Source organism: Vipera berus, assembly GCF_964194415.1.
Source record: "Vipera berus genome assembly, chromosome: 6".
NCBI classification, from domain to species: Eukaryota; Metazoa; Chordata; class Lepidosauria; order Squamata; family Viperidae; genus Vipera; species Vipera berus.
In genome coordinates, this window is record NC_138208.1 from 27714745 (window position 1) to 27740274 (window position 25530).

The 25530-nt window shown below is 38.8% G+C and overlaps 1 protein-coding gene across 1 annotated transcript in view; it reads right to left on the reverse strand.

Annotated features, from left to right (window-relative positions):
• Window positions 1-25530, reverse strand: part of MET (MET proto-oncogene, receptor tyrosine kinase) — a 201164-nt gene that overhangs the window by 96397 nt on the left and 79237 nt on the right. Inside the window, exon 3 of the mRNA XM_081331187.1 lies at window positions 13287-13478. Coding sequence (XP_081187313.1) covers window positions 13287-13478 — 192 coding nt within the window. The remainder of the gene's footprint in view (window positions 1-13286; window positions 13479-25530) is intronic.

The following is a 25530-nucleotide window of genomic DNA, read 5'->3' on the forward strand; positions in this document are numbered from 1 at the left end:
TATTGCTAAATGCCAGGAATGTCTTTTTATCAGTCATTCAGGCTTTTTCTCACCAAAAATTATTTCTTCACTGAGCAATAGTCCTAATCCCCAGAGAACCTCCAAATTGCATTCATAAAACAGTGCTAGAAGTGTTTTCTGTTGTTGTCATGATTCCAGAAAACTGTTTGGTGTTTCAATTTTTTATTGAAACATTACTTTTATTCAATTTGAAATTTGTAACAAATAAATCCACAAAACCTGATATGCCCCAGCATATCAGGCTGAAGGCTAAATCTTTACTATAGGTGCAAAGAGCAGATTTTTTCAACAGCTGTTAGTCTGGAATCCTGTCAAGGACATTGTCACATTTCCTGAAATGCAGTTTATGAAACTAAGACCTAGATAAAAGATGGAAACAACACTGGTCACTCTGACAGATCATGACTTCAGAACCTCCTGGCTCTTTTAGATTTCCTGGTGGCTTATTATTATTATTATTATTATTATTATTATTATTATTATTATTTTATTTTATTTGTATACCGCCCTTCTCCTGAAGGACTCAGGGCGGTGAACAGGGCAATAAATACCAATACAAGAATACAAAAATTAAGAAAAAATTAAACAAAGTGCCCAATACATTAAAACAATAAGTTAAAATACATTAAAAGCAGTAATAAAACCCAAAACCCATCAGGCCAGGCCGGCTTGTTCAAACAAGTAGGTCTTAAGATCTCGTCGGAAGGAGCGAAGGTCGGGCGCCATCCGGAGCTCAACCGGTAAACGGTTCCACAAATCCAGCGCACCCACAGAGAAGGACCTCCCCCTGGGGGCCGCAAGACGGCACCCTGAGGAGGCCCTCTCTGTGGGAGCGCACTGGGTGGAGGGAAGTTGATGCCGGCCGCAGGTGCTCCCTAAGGTACTCCAGACCCATGCCATTTAGGGCTTTAAAGGTCATTACCAGCACCTTGAATCTCACCCGGAAGACAACTGGGAGCCAATGCAGCTCACGTAGCAAAGGTGTAACATGGGAGTATCGGGAGACTCCCAACACGACTCTCGCGGCTGCATTCTGCACCAGTTGGAGCCTCCGAGTGGTCCTCAAGGGCAGCCCCATGTAGAGGGCGTTGCAGTAGTCCAATCGAGAGGTCACGAGTGCATGAGTGACCGTACGCAAGGCATCCCGGTCTAGATAGGGCCGCAACTGGCGCACCAGGCGAACCTGGGCGAAGGCCCCTCTAGTCACAGTTAATATATGGTCTTCTAAAGAAAGCTGTGAATCTAGGACTCCCAAGTTGCGAGCCCTATCTACGGGGGGTAATACCTCACCCCCTATAAAAAGAGATGGAATATTCTGAATTTCCTGAGATGCCGGAACGCACAGCCACTCACTCTTGTCAGGGTTGAGCCGAAGCCTGTTCCTCCCCATCCAGACCCGAACCGCCTCCAGGCAACGGGACATCACGTCGAGGGCATCACTGGGGTGGTTTGGGGTCGAAATAAAAAGCTGGATATCATCAGCATACTGATGATACCCAACTCCAAAACCACGAATGATCTCACCCAGCGGCTTCATATAGATGTTGAACAGGAGAGGCGAGAGGACCGACCCCTGAGGAACTCCACAAACAAGAGACCTCGAGGTCGACCTCTGCCCCCCTGCCAACACCGACTGCGAGCGTCCCAGGAGATAGGAGGAGAACCACTGAAGAACCATGCCTCCCACTCCCAGTCCCCTGAGACACCGCAGCAGGATACCATGGTCGATGGTATCGAAAGCTGCTGAGAGGTCTAATAGGACTAGGACAGAGGAATATCCCCTGTCCCGAGCCCTCCAGAGATCATTAACCAGAGCGACCAATGCCGTCTCCGTGCTGTACCTGGGCCTGAAACCTGATTGGTACGGGTCTAGATAATCCGCTTCATCCAGAACCAGAGGGAACTGATGCGCCACCACGCTCTCAACAACCTTCACAAGAAAGCGAAGGTTGGAGACAGGACGAAAGTTGTTTAACACAGCTGGGTCCAAGGCAGGCTTCTTGAGGAGAGGTCTCACCACCGCCTCCTTCAAGGCGGCGGGGAAGCTACCCTCACTCAAAGATGCAGATATAACCGCCTGGAACCAGCCTCGTGTCCCCTCCCGAGCTGCATAAACCAGCCAGGAAGGGCACGGATCCAATAAACACGTGGTGGAGCTCAGCCTCCCGATAATCCTGTCTACTTCCTTCGGAGTCACAGGATCGAACTCCTCCCAGATAACATTGACAAGATCACCCATGTCCTGATCGTCAGACTCTGCCCAATCGGAGTCCAAACTGGTCCGACTCCGAGCGATTTTGTCTGACAGATGTTGGCTAAACTCCTCGGCACGACCCTGCAAGGGTTCCTCTCTCACCTCCTGATTAAGGAGGGAGTGGGTCACCCTAAACAGGGTGGCCGGGCGGTTATCTGCAGACGTGATGAGGGTAGCGAAGTGATTAGACCTCGCCACCCTCATCGCCGCGAGATAAGACCTAATATAGGTTCTTAGTCGCAATCGGTCGGATTCAGACCGGCTGGATCTCCAACAGCTCTCTAGGCCCCGTCTCCGACGCTTCATCTCCCGGAGCTCCGCGGAAAACCATGGAGCCCGCTGGGATCTGCGCCGGGTCAGGGGCCGCAAGGGTACAACTCGGTCAAGTGCCTCCATGGCTGCCCTTTCCCAGGCTTCCACTAAGGCATCAGCCGAGCTGTGAGCAAAGGAGGCAGGTGGGGACCCCAGCGCTGCCTGGAACCTCTCAGGGTCCATTAAGTGCCTGGGGTGGAACCATCTAGTTGGCTCAGCACACCCACGGTGGGGAGTGGCAAAACGGAAGACCAGTCGCAGGAGATGATGATCGGTCCATGACAGGGGCAAAACAATTGGAAACCCCCCACCAAGATCATCTAACCACTGTCCAGATAGAAAAACCAGATCAAGGGTGTGGCCCGCCACATGAGTCGGTCCATGAATTACTTGCATCAGGTCCATGGCCGTCATGGAAGCCATGAACTCCCGAGCTAACTCAGATGATCCTCCCAGGGATGGTAGATTGAAGTCACCCAAAACCATAAGTTTGGGGAACTCAATCACCAGCCCAGAGAGGATATCGAGAAGCTCAGGCAGGGCTGCTGCTGCGCGACTAGGCGAAAGGTACACCAGCAGCAAGCCCAACTGTGCCCTAGGACCACATCTCAGGAGGAGGGACTCACACCCGACTATCTGGGGAACGGTGGCCTCCCGCGGACACAAGGTCTCCCTCATAACTACCGCCACTCCCCCACCCCTACCCTGAGCCCGAGGCTGGTGCAGCACCCGGAAACCTGGTGGGCAAAGATCAACCAGAGGGATACCACCCTCTGGGCCCAACCAGGTCTCCGTGATGCAAGCCAGGTCTGCATGCTCACCCTCAACCAGATCCCGGATGAGAGGAGCCTTATTGACAACGGACCTGGCATTCAAGTACACCAGCCGGAGCTCAGGTGGCTGCACATCCTCGCTTCTGGAACCTCGGGGCGAAAACAGAGGGTCGGAGCGCCTCACCGCTTGTAAATAGCGGAGATGCACTCCCGGATGTCGATACGGCCCTCTGTTCGTACACCTGCTGCCATTCCCTAATGTCGTGGGACTAGGTAATCCCACGACCCACTCCAGAGCTCCGGAGGCAACCAACCCCAGCTCCCCCCCACGTGATCAATCCCGGACCTGGCCTGAACAACAGTTGGTGGACTTCCCCCCATTTCCAACCAACCACGAAATCCCTCCCCCCTCCCTAACCCAAAAAAATTTAACTAAAAAGGTGACCAGGGGCCTTTGTACCGAAGGCCCCTGTCCCTGCCCAACCATCTCTCAGGGTCCCAACAATCGAGCCTTTCATCAAGATGAGAAGTGGAGAGAGAGGCGGATCGCATCCAGGAGGGGAGGCACCCCTGAGGGCGAACAAGTCCGTGCTAGTATAGCAAAGGTGAGTCATGATAGTCCAAGCAAGTCCAGCAAAAGGCAATCCCATAATTAATTAATTAATCAATCAATCAGGAGGGTCTAAGTCAGAAGGTAAGTGGGTATCCAGACCGCAGACCCAGCTCCACTGCCACTCAAGCTGGGTAAACCTCCAGAACAGGTCAACCACCATCCTCTCATGACGGTCGCAGCTCTGTTCCAGGGAGCGGCCTGGAACACACACCCAGGATAAGGCATACTCCATAGATCTCTCACCTCTAGGGAGGACAGCAGATGTTAAGTCTAAGCCACTCTCTCACCGTGACTTTATACCCGGGTCCTTCTGAATCCTTTGGGGGCATGGCATATATTATACCATCAATCTGGTATTTTGCTGAACTATCTAGAACACGGGTGTCAAACTCGCGACGTCACGTGACGTGTTGCGACGTATTGTGAATTTTCCCCCATTGCTGGCAATGGGGTGGGCGCGGTTTTGGCATGATGCATCCGGCCCTTGGGCCAGCAGTTTGACACCCCTGATCTAGAATTTCTGAGATGAAGCGGTACCATTTTATGGTGGTTCTATTATAAGCTAATTGGACAATTCCAATCAATAGCAAGTCATGATGAAAGAGCAATTAAGTCCATGGTTGGTTTTGTGAGCAAGTGAAAAATATAATAACTAACACATTTCAAAGCTGCATGAAAAGACAGATTAATCTATATGAATGGACTCAACTTTCCCCTTATGTTTCTATATTTAACATATGAATCTATTGGGAGAGATCATCCATCAATATGAGGTGAGGCATCATCTGTATACAGATAATATCCAGTAATTTATCATCATTCCAGTCAGGCCAGAGATTTTTTAAAAGTCCTCATATGGGGCCTAGAGGCTGTGAGAAACTGCATAGAACAAAACAAACTTAAACTGAATGTCAACAAGATTTGAGATTTAGTGTTAATTCAGAAACACCTCAGCTCTGTATCAGTTCCAATTAGCCCTCTCAATACTGTCATCCTCTCAGAGGACCAAACCTGTTACTTGGGGATCCTTTAGACTCATGGTTCCTGTTAGAATAGCAGGTAGAAGGAATGGTCAGGAGGCTTTGTCTAACGTAGGCTGGGGCACTTCCTGATATCAGAAATCTTGCTAACAGCAATTTATGCCATAGCAAGTTCAACCTGGGGCTGCCTTTGAGACTTTCTGGAACTGCAGTTTGTACAAAATGTGGTACCCAGATTGCTAGTGTGTGAAAGCCATTATTACAATGTAACACAATTTTGTGATTGCTTCATTTGAATACAAATGTGTTTGAAAATGCTGCTTTTCACCTATGATGATCTTCATGTCCTAGTTCCAAGATACTTAAGAGACTTTCTTTTCCTTTCCTGTGCAAGAATAAGCAAAGGATGCTTAGATTTCAAATTGGTCAGAGATCAGAAAGACATTGATCTGAAGAAAATTATTTTCTTTTATGAAATGGCCCACATGCTATGGACTATGTTGCATTGGAGGTACACCTAGCACCAGTGGTGGGATTCAAATATGTGAACAACCAGCTTTCTGTGTGGATGCCGCTTCTGGAAGTCCATTCTGGGCCTGGGCAACAAAAAATCAGCTACCGGTTCTGCTGAACTGGTGCGAAGTGGCTGAATCCCACCACTCTCTAGCACTCTTGTTAGTGACCTGCTAGGCTGTTGGAATATTTTGTTTAAATAGCCATTTGCATATTTTTTAATTAGATTTCAGAATGCCATTTTTAAAATGAATTTTGCTGTAGTCATTTTGGTCAAAGTACTAGTAGTTTTGTTTACTAAATGTAAGAAAAAAAGTAGTGGGAGTGAGATTGACTTTTGGCTTTTTGCCAGCTTCCCCACTGACTTCACTTGTATGATCAGAAATCAGGGAGCATCAGAAATCACAAGTACATGACCGCAAGAATGCTGCAACAGCCACAATTTTGTGAATAAATTTGGCCTGAACATTGTAAAAATTTCAGTTCCATAGATGGGAATTGAATGGGTCCCGGATTATTTTATGCATTCTTTAAATTAGTGGATTTTAGATACCCTAATTAAAAAAATTGCTTTATAATGCACTGTTTGGGCCAACTTGGGGATACAAACAGAGCTTTAATAATATAAAGATATGCATCATTTCTTTTATGGACATCAGGGATAGTATATGCAATTGCTGAGCAGCCATTATTTATATTGGACTTGATGCCATGAAGAATATAGCAAACTTTCCTGATTAAATGGCTGTTAGATTTATAATGCCATTTCTGCTGATATATTCATTTTGCCACTATAACATAATTACCGACAAATATATAGCAGCTTTTCACAGCAACTCAGAATATTTCAATAATTGCTGTCTATGGATATGGCAAGTACTGAAGATGACACAGGAGCAAAAGATTAATGTTCCACTTAAAATGAAAGTAAGTAATCAGCCTGCAGTGCATGGCTACCAGATAAATTCTTTCCAGCATTTTATTACTATCAGTTTATTTTAATATACATGCAGAACTCTGAATTAACAGTTAAATCCTACATGTGTCTGCATATCATTATTTTAATAAAAATGAATGAAGTAACTTTTTGTCTTTTAATAAAATGTTACATAACTTTTTATCACAATAAGGATTAATATTGGTAACTATCTGTATGCAATTTAAGACTTTTTAAAATAAAAATGAGTTTGAAATGAAATCAAGTTCTGCCTGGTGTTTTTTTTATGGATCTCTGGCAGGTATAAACCATTATCCAGAAGAGATATTCTTAAAGTATATTATATTTCACAACATTTTCAGCATGTCCTTCTAAAAGTAACACACATGAAGATCACTTTAGCTATACACATTTCTAATCCATTCAATGTAATGGCATTATTCTGAGAATTTTAACCATTGCAATATTATATTAGAAAAAATAGTTGCTTCAAAATAGTCACCAACTTTCAAAAAATGGTTTTATTTCAACAGTTCTCATGCTAAGCACTCCAAACCTACAGTATCTCTCATAATCTCTGGAATGGCTTAACTATCAGACAATTCACTTGGACTAAGTTTGTTGCTACTATCATGAAATTTTACGTAATTTAAGCATACGCTATTCTAATGAAGCAATTGTTTCATGAAGAGAATTGTACAATAGTTTAAATGAAACAAGTAGATAAGTCTGACTATTCTGTACAGGTGAAAACTATGGCTATATTAGCAGCAAAGGATCAGTACAACAGCACAATAAACCCAGTGATGTACATTTTATGTTTTATAAGATCAAGACTTATTCCTTATGTGTAAAATTCCCAAATATCTGTAAAACACCGAGATAGATCAAATTTATAATTCCAAGAATGGTGAAAGAATGGACATCTAAAGTATCATTGATCTCTTACAGACAATGAGGATATGACCAGACAGACTATGGCCCTTTTTGAGGAACATTAATGAAAGGAACATAGAACTTTATAACAATGATTAGCCTTCAATGGACAAGACTCAACTTTTACCCACTGAAAATCTAACTCATAATATTGCTGGTTGAAATGATAATTCTTTTTATTTAACCACTGAAAAATATCCAATTCACTTAGTACTCAACAGCTGTACTGAGATTGAGTTCCCAGCCAAGCACCAACCACAATTACAATTGTAAGAAGCAGAAACAGCTGCAAAATTATGTTGGGGTGGGTGGAAGGAGGAAATGGAAAGAAAAGGGAAAATCTGTAAGAAGACTTATCATACAGCTTAGGGTGGATATAAAATAATTTTCCTTTCTTTCTCATGCATGACAGCTGTCTTAGTCAAATTATTAGCAGTCTGTTTTGTAACAGAAACTCAACAATATTTTATCAGCTCTAAAGTCAAGGATATTTAAGAACCAGTACAAAGTTTTCACACTTTTGTTTTAGCCAAAACAATTATGTACATGACTGTGCAGCACGTGTTCTGACAGGAAAAAAATATTCCCTGTTCTCAATACAATTAGGCTGTAAAAAAATAGAAGTGTAACATTGCTGTCTGTATTTCAAATACTACATCTAGTTCCAAAACTTAATTACCTTTAGCAGCTGGTATAAACTTTATTGATTTTTTTTGGTTGATAAAGTGACTTGATCTTCAAAATAAAAATAGAAGATCTTAATTGGAAAGGATATGTTTTCAGTAGTTGAGAATATATTACATAGACATATGCAATATTTGATGATACTATCTTTTTTTCTTTTAGAAAAATTAGACAAACTGAAAATTTGTCCTCTGATTTCCAGCTAATATGCTGATATGTTTGATTTATCTAATATTATTGGAATGTTTCTAGGTAGGTAATAACTAGGAGAAAGCAGACATCTGGTGGTCTTCTACTGACACTGTTATTCTGGTTGGGGAAAATAGTAATAATAATTTTAATAATACAGACATTCTAGCCAAAGTTAGATTACTGTAAATTAATGTCTCAATGTTTGTGTTTATTTGTTTAAAAAATGGGGGGGGGGTTGGCCTGACACAGATGATTCATCAGCAGCATATGTTGTTTGAATGCAGATTATAACATGACTGCAAATTTTAAAGTAGCTCAAGACCATTGTTTCATTTTTGTTTCTTGCTGCTGCACTCTTGAGCAACTGTCAAACTCAGTTGCTTCACACACAGAAATTCTGTCAGTAAAGGTTTCTTTTCTTGACATGTCAATGCTGTAGGGAATAGATGCTCACTGGCAAAGGCTATGCTTGTCCCACAAGTGTTTAAAGACCTCAGAGACCTAATAGAAAAAAATGCCGGCAGTGAGAAAATACTAGAATACAGATGTAAAGTACCTAAATTTCTTGGCAATTACCTGTAGTCTACAATGCCATGCCCAAAGAACTGAAGTATAATTTCTGCAGATGGTGAGTTGTAGTGTTAACACATTTGAAAGGCATTGTGGTTACTGATGGCAATTTGAAAGTCTGCCTCATAAAATGTGCACAATAACATAATCAAAGCTGATTTGTGTCCCAGCCCAGTTACTTCAGAAGCTCAAAGGACTATTTGGGAAGAAACTAGCATACGGTTACACTATCAGGATAGTTATCTCTGTTAAGCACTCCATAGGTTCTAATGCTTAGCAGAAAGCTCAAATATGAAGATTCAGAAATTGTTAACAGAGCTTTTCATTTTTTTAAAAAAAATCATCTCCTTATTGCAGGTTGTACAAAAAAGTCAATTGCTTAGCTTACCTGCTAACAGCATATTAATTATGCAATTCTGTACTAATTACATATTAACATTTTGTTAATAATTATGCCAGTCATGTCTAAACAGAGTGCATTTGCTTTATTCTAATCTATAACCATTGTCCTCCTGAGATTAAGCAACTCTAGTAACAGATATCACATTTAAACTGTTTATTATTGATAACCCCAATTAATAGTATACAAGAGTACATTTGAAACTATTTCCCCATGCAACTATTTACTTAACAAAATAAAGGAAATCCTATATATGCTCTATAATATTCACATCACTTTTCTTATTTTTTATGCCTAAAAGATGCATCACAAGGTAAAATATATTATTAAGAACAGATAGAATGTTACTAAACATTAAAAGCAATTCATATGTTTTGGACTTTTGAATATGTCAGACTCTTCTAACAAAAATGGGGAAGGAGGGGAAGACCACAGGTTATTACAATACAATCTCGAAGACAATTTTTGCTCAGTAATTCAATACAGTGGATATTATAGACATTTCTGCTATGGCACAACGTATTTCAGACAATAGCATTCTTTTTAGTCCCTTGACTGGCCTTACCAAAGGAAACGTGCTCTGGAAGTATTGTGTTAGATTTTCTAGAGTTCAGTGTAGTGAGGACAAAATGTTGTATGAAATGATCTGGCTTATGACAGAAATGAGTAAGAATACTATTCTGAAATAGGAATATCTTATTTTTTATTTCTGTCGAAAGTATAAAAAATGTTTACATCAAGTGCTGGCACATTGAAGGAATCTATAACAAATCTCAGGATTCTATTCCCCATATCACATTTAATCAGTGCTAAAAAAAAAGGTGCCGGAACTCAGAGGTGCTGTCACTAGAAGAGATGCCGGTGTCTTACTACAGCGTTGCCGCCTGTCCCTTGCACCCCCACCCCTGTGGCTCGGAGCCACATGCCGTGGGGATTCCCCTCCCCACGGCCACTGTGGGGATTCCCCTCCCCGCAGTTGCCATGCCACAGCCCATGCTGAGCCCCCACCCGGAGCTGCTCCAAACCCCGACCCAGAGCTGTGTTCCTCGTGGCAGTGGTCTCCAGTGCCAAACAGCTGATGGCCTCCAGCACCGGCACTCGTTCACTTACTGCCCCGTTGCTTACAAATGCAGTAAGTGAGTGAGCGACCAAGTGGCATTTGAAAGTGATGGGGCAGTAAGTGAGTGAGTGAATGAGCAAATGGTGTTTGGAAGCGTCGGGGCAGTAAGTGTGTGAACGAGCAAATGGCGTTTGGAAGCGATGGGGCAGTAAGTGAGTAAGTGAACGAGCAAATGGCATTTGGAAGCAATGGGGCAGTAAGTGAGCGAGCGAGCAAGAGGCCTTTGAAAGAGACGGAGTGAGTGGGGGAGAGACTGAACAAGGTGCCTTTGAAAGAGATGGAGGAGTAAGAGAGAGCGACTGGATGCTTTTGTGAGCAAAGTGTGAGTGTGGGGGCTTTTGCGAGCGAAGGGTGAGAGAAAAAAGGAAAAATGAAGGGGAGAAGGGAAAAAGAAAAGGCACTGACTTCTGATTTACTCTGTTACAGGAGTAGAAGGAAGCATTAACATTGAACCTCAACTTTTTGCTTTTCTATAATATTATAAACTAGCCATTTCTATAACAATAAATGAACCTAACCAATGAAACCCAAAATACCCCCCCTTTTTTTAGTCATCAAGTTTTTGACACCTTGTTAAGCACTTGCAGTGCTTGAATATTGTCATGTCCTAAAAGTGGTACAATTTCTGAAAAGGTAGAAAAGCCCTGATGTAAATGCAGCCTAAATTGTTTATTGCCATCCTATTTGCAAATAATATCTTACTTACCTAGTTGAGATGGTGTAGTTGGGCAGCAGGGATATGCTACTGACTACACATATGCACATATGTAACATCTTTTGCTAGGATACATGACCACTGCTTGTCCAGAATGTGAAAAGTGAAAGATCGTGACTAAACAAAATTTTAATGTACAGATAATACCTCCAGAAATTATTTTACTCTTTTTAATAAATGTTGTTATTGATGTTAAGCTCACCATGGAAAACATCTTATATTGTTATGTATATACTAGGTTAATTATTTAAAGACTGAAGTGCAACTAGATTCTAAATAATCTATTTTTCAAAACACACAACAGTCCAAACAGTAAAAGTAAAGTCCAAATTAAGAATATTTCATTCTTAAGAATTGTTTAATTTAAAGTGGTTTAGTTGTAATAGATGGTTATAGATTCAAAATAGTTTTCAAGAGTGTACAAAAGATACTATTTTTTTCTAGCATCAGCTAAATTAGACATATTACATTGAGAAAAATGTTTCTCATTTCTTTCCTGTTACCTTTATTGATTTCATTGCAGAGATGTTAACATAGGAAATAGATTATTTTGTTATCTAATTTTACCTTCCAAAAGACAGAAGCAGATAAAAAATGTGAGGTTCTTTCCTGTTGGCTTTTTTGAATTAGCTGTTTTAGATTCTAAAAGTTTAGTTCCTAAAGAAGTAACCTTGTTAATAATTTTAATGTCCTCCTCTAGTGCAGGGTAGGCAACCTTGGCTCTTTTATGACTCAAGGACTTCAACTCCCAGAATTCCTGAGCCAGCATGGCTCAGCTTGGAAACCTCTGTTTCCCCTCTGCGTGGCTGGCTCAGGATTTCTGGGAGGTGAAGTCCACGAGTCATAAAAAAGAGCCAAGATTGCCTACTCCTGCAATAGGCTTTCGAAAGCCAATAGAGGGAGCTTTTTTTTTTTTTTTGCAAAAAAAAGGTGCCGGAACGCCGTTCTGAGTGTTCTATGCGAAAAAAGCCCTGCATTTAATTATAAAACAGTTAGCTGAACATATTACCCTACTAATTGTCCACATATTGCTGACTTTTCTTGCAAAGCAACTGGAGAGCTACAGTCTAGAATAGTTAAATATGCTGGTTGCTATTTGAATGAGCTATTCAACTTATTAAAAAGGATTTCAAGAGCTTGCACTCACCAAAATTTTCAATGCCAGAAACTAATATCTAAATAGAATGGTTTAGCTGTACCATTAAAAAAAGAAAACTTATTTTTCTCCCAATATATTTATGAATTCAGATGTACTGTATCACCCAACATGCTAGGGCATAGAACATTTTCATTCATTTTTTGAACAACAGGATAATTATATCATACTTCATACTTTGAAATAAAAAGGCTTTTTCTTTTTTAAAAATAGTTATTTTAATTCTGTTGATTAAACACAGAACTCCTTTGAAGAAAATAGAATTACAGGTACTTGGAGAACTTCTGGATCAGAGCAGTAGTAAAGTTATGGCATATAGGTAAGTTTTCTGGTTAGTCATTCATCCAGCAACTATTTGAAGTTATAAAAGAAGTTTTTAAGAGACTTGTCAGCCAATTGTCCGAAATGGTATAGGGTTTCCTGCCTAAGCAGGAGGTTGGACTAGATGACCTCCAAGGTCCCTTCCAACATTACTACTACTACTACTACTACTACTACTACTATGCACTGAATGAGTGGGACTTATGACGGTCATCAGTGAGCCAGCTGTCACAATGTTCCCACAGTCATGTAATCACGATTTCTCACATTCCCTGCCGACTTCTCACAAGCAAAGTCAATAGGAAGCCAGGAGGAAGTCTATAAAGTTGCAATCATATGAAATTTTTGCTTAATGACCCACATAGTCCTTGTGTAACAACAGCAACTGGGACCACTGGAATTGTCCTTGTTAAGTGATTAGTCATATGACATTATACCATGTCACTTAGTGATGTCTCCCAATTGCTGTCATATCTGAAGGATTACCTGTATCAAGAGATTGCTTTAGCCATAAACAATGGATGCTGAGTTGAACAAAAAATAATATAGGAGATATTCATTCTACTATAGATGAAATAATGTCATCACTCTACTTCAAATGAATTACTGGTTTTAAACTGAGCATGGATTTTATTTCATGTCTGCTTTCTTCACCTTAATCTGTATTACCATTTAAAATTTTAGGATTGACTTTCCCATTCAAGATTGATTCCTTTCCTTCCCAGCCTTAGCTTTTACTGACTGGATTTGTTGTAAAAAAACTGAGCAGTACCATATTATATCGCTTACCTGCATAAAGCGTCCTTCAGATGTCCCCAGATTTGCTATAGTAAGATCCCCTTTAATGAAGACAGATATAGAAGTTAAGAGGACAGTGTTGAATTGCTCAGTGAATAAGTCAATTCGCTGTAAAGCTGTAGTAACCTCCACCCGATATTCATCATCTTGAGCTCCACAGTAAGAGGTGTTTCTTGAAAAAGTCTGCAAGAAAACTAAATTTGTTTCAGCAAACCAGTGAAGACAGTAGGAATGACAGTATTTCAGTTGCTGACAATGTGGTAGGAGACCAGGAATATTGACTGAGTTTTGAAAACAATTTTATTAGATTTTAAAAGCAAGACAGTATTATTAAATTGCATAATTTACATGGTATTATGGATATCTTTTTTTACTACTTAGTGATGTTCATGCTTTTTCAAATATTTCTTAACTGTCACACAAGGAATCCACAAACACCAGTGGATGGCCAAACCTCTGCATTCTTTTAGATCTCTGGGCTTGAAAGGCAAGAGACTGAATTCTCAGTTGCCTATTCAAACCAAAAATAATATAGCTAATGATATACTGTAACTAAAAGACGGATACTTCATCCTTTACAAATAAATTTCCTGTAACGTTTCTTCCAGAATAGAGAGCATGTTAATATAATGCCAGCAAATGACTTTAGAATGTGTTTGTGGGCAATTGAATAAAAAGTAATTGCAGAACTTTGATAAATCCATAACATCTTGCTTCATATATAAATATCTCAAGACTCATATACATTTTACTGTTTACCCTACTTTATATGTCTTATTTGTACTAAGTCAGATGGCTTCTTCGAATCTACCCAAAGAAATAGCGAAATAACTCATTAATAATGGTAGGCTGCTATACTTTGGATTATGGAAGCCCCAGACTTGGAACGTGATGGAGGTAGCAAAGATGGCACCTGCGAGAATTTACACCATTGGGTGATTGGCGGGCAGCTACAGCAGCCTTCTGTGAAGTGTGTTTGGCTTCCAAAGCTGCTGAAGGTTTTGCATGGCCACTTCCTCTGATCAGCCAAACACAAAGCTACTCATGGACTATTTTCTTTTTAATGTGATTTTGAACTGTGAAGAGGCTTTTTTTGGGAACTGGAGGCTATGCTATGGTGAGAGTGTGGGGTTAAGTGTGCTCCAGAGGATCCTGGGTGAAATGGATTATCTGAACTCTTTCAGTCAGGTTTCAGGATGGATACAGGATGGAAATGGTATTGGTCTTGCTTTTTGATGATTTCTGGTATGAGCAGGATGTGGGTAGTGCTTTAGGATCTCTTTCCATAACATGATACCATTGTCTCTCAAGACTGAAGGATGCCAATGAAATTCCTGCTCTACATAGCCTCTCCACAGTTTTTATTACAATTGATCATGGTATCCTTCTGGAGCACCTCTGGGGTTTGGGAATAGGAAGCACTATGTAGTCTTGTAGTTCACTTCCTACCTCAGAGGCTCTTTTCAGTCAGTGATGATTGAGACTGTGGCCCCTGCTCCAAGGGTTCCAGAGGAGTTGGTGCTTTCTCCATCCTGTTTAATATCTACATGAAGCTGCTAGGTGAGAACATCCATCATGTTGATGATACTGTTGTACATTTCTGCAAATGATGAGTTAAATAATGCCGTGAACTTTTTCTTAGTACCTGGAGGTTGTTGAGATCTGTATGGGGAGCAATAGGCAGAAACTGAACCCTGGCAAGAGGGGGGGGGGCGGCTTTGAGTTTAGGGCTTCTTGGTTCTTGGAGAATTACAGTACTATCTTTGGTCATGGCTGCACTGCCCCAGTCGGGCACAGTGTGTAGTCTGGGTGTCCTCCTAGACTCCTGATTTCTGTTCAAGAAGCAGGTAACAGCAGTGGCCAGGACAGTCTTTGTACAAATGAGAGCTGTGTGATAGTTATACCCATTCCTAAACCAACATGCCCTTCTCACAGACACTCAAGCCCTAGTCGCCTCCTGTTTGAACTACTGTAACACATTCTACATAACTATCTTGAAGAATATTTACCAGTTCAATTGGTTCAAAATGCAGCAGCCTGCATAATATGTGCAAATCTAGATTTGTGCATATGTCACCTCTTTTGTGGGAGCTGCGCAGGTTGCCGATTTGTTTCTAGATCCAACTCAGCATGCTATCACTATTAAAGTCCTACATGGCTTGTAACCATGTTATCTGAAGGACTGCCTCTCCCCAGTTACATATACCTGGCCCACCAAAGCAGGAAGGCAAAGTATGTTGCGGGTCCCATCTGTCAAAGAAGTATATGTAGGGGAACTAATAAAAAGGGCCTTCTCTGTGATTGTTCCCTCCTTATCGAACATTATTTCCCAAATATAAGATTAATATGATACTTTTCCAGAAGGCCTTGAAGACATGGTTCTGCCAGTGGGCCTTGGAACCCCAGGATGATCAAGTGGCTGTTTGACTGTGTTTGCTGCTGCCTCAGGGATGGTTTTGTTGTTATGGGTTTCTGTACTGTGGATTTTTTATTTTTAAGCCAATCTAAATTGCCAGCCAGATAAATTTGTTTAATAAATAACCAATGATAAATAAATTTATTAGTATGGAAATATTTTAATTAACTCTTTTTATGTCATAATTTTTATTACCATAATATATTTTGTTTTCAATCCTGTAATTCATCAAATGAAAATGCATATTTTCCTGACAAATTACTGTCATAATATATCTTGGTAAATTGGGCTTAAAAAGAATCTAATTATGTTACCTTGACAATTCAATAATAATCTATTAAATGAATCATTTACCATTGATGCTTCATTTCCATTGCATATAATAAACAGAGACCATTTAGCATTTTAATACTGGAGAATATATGATATACTTCAGTTCTAGAATATGACTGGAGTTATACACAACAATGTAAAAATAACAAAAGTGTAGCTGTCCTCAAAAATCAATATTATACTCATTATTTTTACTGAACATTAAATTTAAATATTATTTTTAAAATTAGGTTGTATTATCCCATGACTGATTACATATGGAAAAAGGGAATGTGTCCTTTAAAAAGCAAACCAGAATGTGAATGATAACAATTCTATTATTTCACATTTCAACTGGAAATCAAAATTTTAAAATGTTAACTGCCAAGAGAATTTGGTCATCTTTTCAAAATACATAGCCACATCACAATGTCACATTTTTGAAGTACATAATCTATGGGTCTAATGGCTGCATTTTTGCAACATCATTATCTTATTAAAATTATGCACTTGACCAGGAGCAGAGAAACTGGATTTTTAAAAATTCAAGCCCTAAAATCTCTTGCCATGTGTAGTCATAAATGTGGATAATAGATGTTCAAAACATTTTTAGCATCTCCTTGCCCTCAACTAGAAGAGCCAACTATACCACTGAGTATCAATTACTCCAGGAGATTTTTGTCTTGAGTTGAACATTCTAAGACTATTGACAGAGCATTCTAAAGGAAGATGTGAAATTTCATTCCCTATTATGTAATAAATATTGACCCAGAATCTTCAATTCACTTTTCCCCTCCCCATTCCCACTCCAAATAAGCTTCAAAAGAAATCCAAATTTCTGAGCAGATTCTAAGGATGCGCACGGTTTGCTGAGACAAGATCGTATTGCATGCTAACAGCCAAAGGGAATACTGGAAGTATAAAATACTTCCATCTCTTATGCAGACAAACACAGGTGCACTTCAGCAGGCTCTAGTCAGTTTTATTCATTAAAACTTATTTAATTTATTCATTCATTTCATGCATTTATTTCATGCATTTATTTCATTCATTTCTTCTATCCTGCTTTTCTTTACAGAAGGCTTTGATGATTCCAGAATGCTAAGCAAGAGCTGACCTGCTTAGTACCTTGATGGGAAACCATCAAGAAATCTTGCAATGTCCTGTAGTTTAAATGAGGTTTAAAAAAATCCACTATCCTCAAGAGAAGTAATAACAAACCGCTTCCTCATAAGTGCTTTGAGAAGTGCTTGACTCCACTCTATCTCTTTACCTGCTTTTTTGCTCAACTGGAACACTGAACGAACCCACAGAAAGAACACATTTGTTTTGCAAAAGGTCTGAGTTAATTGTTTAGAAATCAATTTTAAAATTAGGGTGAAGAGTGAAGGGTACATAATGGCAAGTGTATGGTTGGATTCCAGCTGTATACTCTAAATGGATAAAGGCAGCCTTAAAACATTTTTAATTGCCATTTCAATGGTTAAATCTTTCAAAGCCACTTATCAAGCAACATGCCACTGAGAGTATCTCTATCATTTAATTTATAAGAGATAATTATGTATTTCAGTTTCACTTCCTCACCTCAAACTCCCTAAACTATTCAGTTGGCAGACAAAATGGAAAAATAATTTATCTCTGGATTAAACATACATATATTTACTGCCAAATTTCAGTGACAAATCTCACAAATATTGTAATTCAGTAAATGTTTTACTCGTATGTGGCTTACTTTTATTTCTTCCTTTCATGCACTTGAGTGAAAGTACAAAGTCCATTTGTGACTCATTCAGGAAAAAGAACTGCATCTGATGTAGGTCAAAACTGGAATGTGATGATACAAACTCATTTCCTCCTTGTCCAAATTTAAATTATATTTTACTTGCTCATACAATGATCTGTGAAGCTACTCTACAACTAATCTTTACAATATGGGTCTTCAAATTAATTTATTTCTTTGTTGTTGTTGTTTTAAAAAAATTCCATTTAAATGAATGTTATTACTTTGAGCAAGGATTAGTTTTAATTATGAATAACCCATTTTCAATAAAAACGCACAAGGAAACTTATACAAAACCAACATAGAACAAAACTAAGACAAAAATACAGTATAGAAGTATAGAAAAAAGTTAAATAAAACAATTTTATCTCAAATAACTGAGTGACCTCACAGCTGATCAGATCTGAACCTTGCTTTCCTACACCCCAACATAGCACACATCAGAGGTACCGTAAATTAATAGAAATTATGTGTTTAAAATTTTTCAAACTGACATCTCAAACACTAACATCTAAATTATGTCATAATAAATACTCATGAAAATAACTAACCATCACTGCCAAAATTATCTGCTCCATAAGGATGATTTTATTAATAACGCATTACAAATCAGTCTGAAAGAAATCTGTATGAACTTGGACTAAACTAAATAAGTAGCTTCATGATTTTTATCTCGTTCGTGTATGTATTATTTAAATACTAAAGTAATATTTCATTTTATACTAATACTGTGGGGAAAATTAACCTACGTGATTTGCACAGTTTTTTGTAAGTTATGAACATAATGCAAGCTGCCACTAATTCTTCTAACACTATATAAGATGAAAGCCATCATAATTTCAGATTATATATTATTTTACATTTTATTGTGAAAATAATTCTCATTATCATGAAAAATTTTGCTGTATGTTTCTGGGCATGGAGATGGAGTGTCAGTGGGAACTTTTGATATGCTACTTTACAGTAGTGGCCAAAATTGTGGAAACCTTTTGGGAAAAGTGTACAGCAGAAATGCCACCTTTGGTTAAGTTTCCACCATTTTTTCTTCTAATTTCTTTATAACTGTAGCCTTGTTCACTTAATAATACTATTTTACATTTCTTTCTGTCTGACCAGTCAACTCTTTGCACCATTACTTTAATTTTACTATGTTTTACAAGCTCACTAAATGAAAGAACACAAAAACTAAACAACGGGGACAGTGAGTTAATTGATGCAGAACATCACTGTCCCCGGCAATCTAAGAAAATAGGGGAACTTAGGCACCACACAAGTTATGTAGCAAGTAAACACAGGGTCAGTCATAAAGGACTCAAATGTCTGTACACCAATGCGCAGAGTATGAACAGTAAGCAGGGTGAACTAGAAATTCAGGTAAATGAGGGTGGATATGATATTGTCGCCATTACAGAAACATGGTGGGACGAAACCCACAAATGGAACACACAGCTAGAGGGATTTAAATTATTTAAAAGAAATAGACTAAACAAAAGAGGAGGTGGAGTTGCTCTATATATAATAAATAACTTTATCTCTATGGAAATAGAGCACAACGATGAAAACTGTAAACTTGAATGTATTTGGGTCAATATAAAAGGGGGGGAAAATGACATTGCCATAGGTGTATACTATAGGCCGCCCAACCAAACAGAGGAAATAGATGAACTTTTTGCTAGTCAGTTAACTAAGGTACGTAGGAAGCGCATCACAATAATAATGGGGGACTTTAATTACCCTGATATCAACTGGGAGACAAATTCTGCACCAAGTGGAAGATCTAACAGATTCCTGTCAAACCTAGCAGACAACTTTCTCTCCCAAAAAGTAGCGAAGGGAACTAGGGGATTAGCCATATTGGATTTAATTCTCACTAACAGAGATGAAATGATAGAAAGTGTCAAAGCCACAGGAACCTTGGGGGGAAGTGATCATGCAATATTGGAATTCAACATTATGGAAGCACAAGCAATAGAATACAGCCAAACTAGAATCTTGGACTTTAAAAGAGCTAATTTCAATAAACTTAGAGAGACCTTGGGAAGAATTCCATGGATGACAATCCTAAAGGGGAAAACAACTCAAGAAGCTTGGGAAAATTTGAAAAGTGAGATAATAAAGGCCCAGTCTAGCACAATACCAACAAAGAAGAAAAATAACAGCTTTCAAAAGAAACCAGCATGGCTGCATAAAGAACTCTCTGATAAACTGAAAGATAAAAAGGACAGGTATAAGAAGTGGAAAGAGGGGCACATAACTAAGGCAGAATATCAGCAAACAGCCCGTGCCTGCAAAGATGAAGTGAGGGAAGCTAAGGCTCAAAATGAACTAAGGCTTGCGACCAAAGTCAAAAATAACAAAAAAAAGCTTCTTTCAACATATAAGAAACAAGAAAAAAGTTAAGGAAATGATTGGTCCATTAGTGGGGGAAAGTGGCAAGAAGGTGAAAAGCAACAGGGAGAAAGCAGAACTATTTAACTCTTTTTTGCATCTGTCTTTACACAAAGGGAAAAAACAGTCCAACCTACCAAAACCAGTGCCATAAAAAACAGAATAGAAACGCAAGTTAAGATAGGCAAGAAAATGGTAAGTGAGCACCTGTCCAGCCTAGACGAGTTCAAATCACCAGGACCAGATGGATTACACCCCAAGGTTCTCAAGGAACTGGCAGATGTGATCTCAGAACCACTGAACTATATTTTTCAAAGATCTTGGAGAACTGGGGAACTACCAGAGGACTGGAAGAGAGCTGATGTAGTTCCCATCTTCAAAAAAGGGAAAAAATAGATCCAGGAAACTACAGACCTATCAGCCTGACCTCAATACCTGGGAAGATTCTGGAAAAGATAATCAAACAACAAATCAGCGAACACCTTGATGCAAACAAGGTCATCACTAAAAGTCAACATGGGTTTGTCAAAAACAGATCGTGCCAGACAAACCTTATTGCATTCTTTGACCAAGTGACAAAACTAGTGGACCAGAGGAATGCTGTAGATATAATTTACTTGGACTTCAGTAAGGCATTTGATAAAGTAGATCACAACCTACTACTTGATAAGATAGAAAAATGTGGGTTAGATAGTATCACCACCAGATGGATTCGCAGCTGGCTGACAGGCCATACTCAGCGTGTGGTCCTCAATGGAACTGCATCTACATGGAAGGAAGTGTGTAGTGGGGTGCCGCAGGGCTCTGTTCTGGGCCCAGTGCTCTTCAACATCTTCATCAATGATTTGGATGAGGGGATAGATGGGGAACTCATCAAATTTGCAGATGACACCAAGCTGGCAGGAATAGCCAATACTGCAGAAGATAGGCTTAAGATACAGGAAGATCTGGACAGACTCGAACACTGGGCACTATCTAACAAAATGAAATTCAATTGTGAAAAAAGTAAGGTTCTGCATTTCGGCAGGAAAAATCAAATGTACAGGTATAGTATAGGTGGTACCTTGCTCGATAGTAGTAACTGTGAGAGGGATCTCGGAGTCCTAGTTGACAATCACTTCAATATGAGCCAGCAGTGTGCTGCAGCTGCCAAAAAAGCCAACACAGTGCTAGGCTGCATTAACAGAGGGGTAGAATCAAGATCACGTGAAGTACTAATACCACTTTACAATGCCTTGGTAAGGCCACACCTGGAATACTGCATCCAGTTTTGGTCACCACGATGTAAAAAAGATGTCGAGACTCTAGAAAGAGTACAGAGAAGAGCAACAAAGATGATTGGGGGACTGGAGGCTAAAACATATAGGGAACAGTTGCTGGAATTGGGTATGTGTAGTTTAATGAAGAGAAGGGTGAGGGGTGACATGATAGCAGTGTTCCAATATCTCAGGGGCTGCCACAAAGAAGAGGGAGCCAGGCTGTTCTCCAGAGCACCTGAGAGCAGGACAAGAAGCAATGGATGGAAACTAGTCAAGGAGAGAAGCAACCTAGAACTAAGGAGAAATTTCCTGACAGTTAGAACAATTAATCATTGGAACAACCTGCCTCCAGAAGTGGTGAATGCTCCAACATTGGAAGTTTTTAAGAAGAGACTGGACAGCCGTCTGAAATGGTATAGGGTTTCCTGCCTTAGCAGGGGGTTGGACTAGATGACTTCCAAGGTCCCTTCCAAATTATTATTATTATTAACCCAACCAACTTGATAGCGATCACATAACACACTGACAAGTGTCCTCCTCTCAACTTCAATAGATGACATCAATAACTGAATTCTACTGTGATCTGATTGACTCATTGCCAAAATAAGATGACACTTGATTGGCTCTCTAAACACTCATGCTCATTGGCTACAATCAGATGAAGGAAAGCTATCTGATATCAACCTAAGCAAGTTGTGCTTCCTTTTTCTGGTTATTTGGCTATAACTTTTCATAGAATACAGTAGATAATTGCACAAACTTTGTTGCATTAAATTATCTTTCCATTGATATATTTTATGGTACTACTCCAAAAAAAGTGGTGTTATTAGCCATCAAACCTCAAAAATACACTTTTTCCCAAAACGTTTCCACAATTTTGGCCACTACTGTATTTAGACTGGTTTGGTCTCCTGACTGCTGTATGTGCTATTTGTATTATATTTTGTATTGTTCTATTTGTGGTAAATCACCCAGAGTTGTTTTGTGAGAGGATGGATATATAAATTGAATAAATAAATAAATGTGGTGCACCTTTATATATTTTTGCTTTTATCATAACTTGCTGAAATATGTTCATGTCATAAACATGTCAGCTTCATATAAATTGAGATTTGTGATTAAGCAAAAATTTGAATTCAGCTTTCTCTGATACCATTCTAATTGATAAATAAGAAAGCATCTCTATCTAAAAACAGTAAAAAGTACAAAAATTGTGTATTCAAAGTAAGATATTTCAAAATTAAAAGAGTTCTTGCACAGTATTTATCTTGACTTCAACAAGCATATAAACATAGGAAGTGTGATTCCAAACTGGTTCAGGTCAATAGAAGTAATTGTTAAATATACAGTAAATATAGCATCAGCTATGAATATTTCCAGAAACTCTTAGCGTTAATTTACTGATAAACGAAAAGAAAAAATATTTATGCTAATGACAGATTATGTAAGGAAAAAGAGATAAATGCTGATATAATTAGCTAATATAAATTAAAAACATAGCACATTTTCTTTTCAAAGAACTGTCACAGTATTATTCACTTGGTATTGATTCCCACCGCATCAATTCTTGTAATCTGGTTAGTGCATTAGCACTAAGTAAATAGTATTGATTTAGGTACATGTATAATGGACATATGTGTTCTTTGTATTTTGCCTGTTTCCTTTGTATTATGGCAAAGGCAACACATGTTAAAAAAAGGCAACCCAGGGCAAAAAAAATAAAATAAATATATTAGCTACTTAAAACAGTAGACAGGTATGTCACACCTCCTTTAACAGCTGCTTATATCAATAATATTTGTGGAAATATTTAATACTTGAGGCTTTTCCCCCAATACCACAGAACTATCCACCAATCCTTGCCTTAGCAGAGACTATTCCAGGATGAATTTTTTCACCCTACTAAAAATCTGTATCCTTCCTGTTCTCAATAATTGCCAGTTACCTGACTTCCCACTAAGGTAAGGGATGACAAGGCCTTTGTCAGTGTTAGAATAAAGGCCAAATAATAATTATTTATTTTAAAAGCATTTATGACTTCTCATATCAACATGTGACTTTTAACACAGGTACCACAGATCTGGTTTGAATCTGATTTATTCATGGGCTGGAAGAAAGATGAAGCAACATTATAAGATACGGCAATAAAAAAGAGATTGCCAGAACACATTTATGGTATAGTTTTGGAGCAATGGAGATATGGCATAATAAAATGGGAATGGTTGTAATTTTAGAAGTGAACTTATATTCAGTCCTGCATTCAATGAATGCTTAAGATGCAATGGATTTCCTTCCCAGTTTGATGTGCTACATTCTCCACTGGCAGAGCACAAAACAGGAAACTATACATTGCTCAATTAAGCTATAAATTTATGGCACAGAGAATCCCATGGATTAGTTGTAGATGTATAAAATCAATTAAAACTTGCAATCACTGGGTATGCTATCATCTCAGAAACCATATTAATTAATATGTGAATTGTCAAAATTCAAATAATATATCATACAAAAATAGAAAAAGCAAAAAAGTATTTCAGCAGGTGCTTGCTTGATGGTGCACTGTTTCTATAGCAAACTTTGTATGGCTACTAATATTGTCTCAGTTAAATGCAGACAATATTTATGATTTAAAAGGACAAACAAACAGTATGATTAAATGAGAATTAAAGCTGTCCTAATTTACACCAAAAAAATCATGAACAACCTCCTATATGAAGTATGCCAGTATAAGGGAAGAATGAGAGTGTTTGATGTAGTCTAAGGTATCAGGAGACTGTGAATTCTAGTCCTGCATTAGTCACAAAGCCAATTGAATAACCTTTGGTCAGTTACTTTTTCCCAACCTTAGGAAGGAGCAAGGAGGCAATGGCAAACTTTGCTGCTGAAAAACTTTTCCAAGAAAGCTGAAGGGCCTTGTCCAGACAATTTTTCCAAGAATTTGACATGACTGAATGGAAGAAAAATAATTAGGATGGATTCCTCAGACAAGCGCTGGCTCTTCGGCTTTGAAACGGAGATGAGCACCGGCCCCTAGAGTCGGAAACGACTAGCACGCATGTGCGGGGGAACCTTTACCTTTACCTAAAGTAAATCCAAGACCATAGCATAAGGTGATGGAAAATAAACTATACTGCCAGGGTGCAAAAATATAGTCAGAAGGATTTAAAAGCATTGAGTTTAGCTGCTTCCTTCTAGAGGCCCAGAAACTCTATTAAACTTAGAACTGCTACTTCCTCTATGGAAGAAATAAGCCATGTAGAAACTTTGTTTAATTGTGGCCTACATTTATTGTATCATTCAAATATGACCCAATGTATTTTCTAAAAGTAGACATTAATGCAGTAGGCAGTGTTATATATTCCAGAAAGTAACTGGAACTGAACTGGAAGAAAAATGTAGACTAACCCTCCAACCCTGTATTTTATTAATTTGCAATACATTATGAAGTTTTTAAACATGAGAATCTGTTTAAAACAAATCATATGAACTGTCTAGACATATGACCAGAAAACCTGCTATGAGAAAAGCTTATACTTTCTGTTATTTTGTGTTTACTTTATTAAATGTTGCTAGATATACCCAAAGGATAAAAGATCAATAAACCCCCTTTGGTTTCCTGATTGAAGACTTCCCATTATAAAATAAGCATAACTCAATTTCTCTCATCTATCATCTGAATAAATAAATATCACGGTATGTTTATACCACTGTCTCTTTTTATTTGATTTCTTGGGGCTCTTCATTTCACTCTTTTTTCCCCTCTTCCCTTTATCTGCATGTTTCCACATTCAGCATGTTTTGGTAGAATAATAAAACAATGCAAAGAGATAACAAATGAAAATTATGACAAACTAAGCAGTTCTTGCTTTTTTGAGGGAAGGGGATTCTCACTCCAGAAGTGGATGTCTGATTATTCAATTGTTTCTACTTTAAGAGAACTACTATTGGATCAAACTGAAAGAACTACCATCCTTTAATAAGTCATGCTGAAAATGAATAAAATTGGATCTCTCCCCAAATTTACTATATTCAGTTTCCGCATCATTAAAGTGGCAACATCCCATATCCACAGAGAAGTGA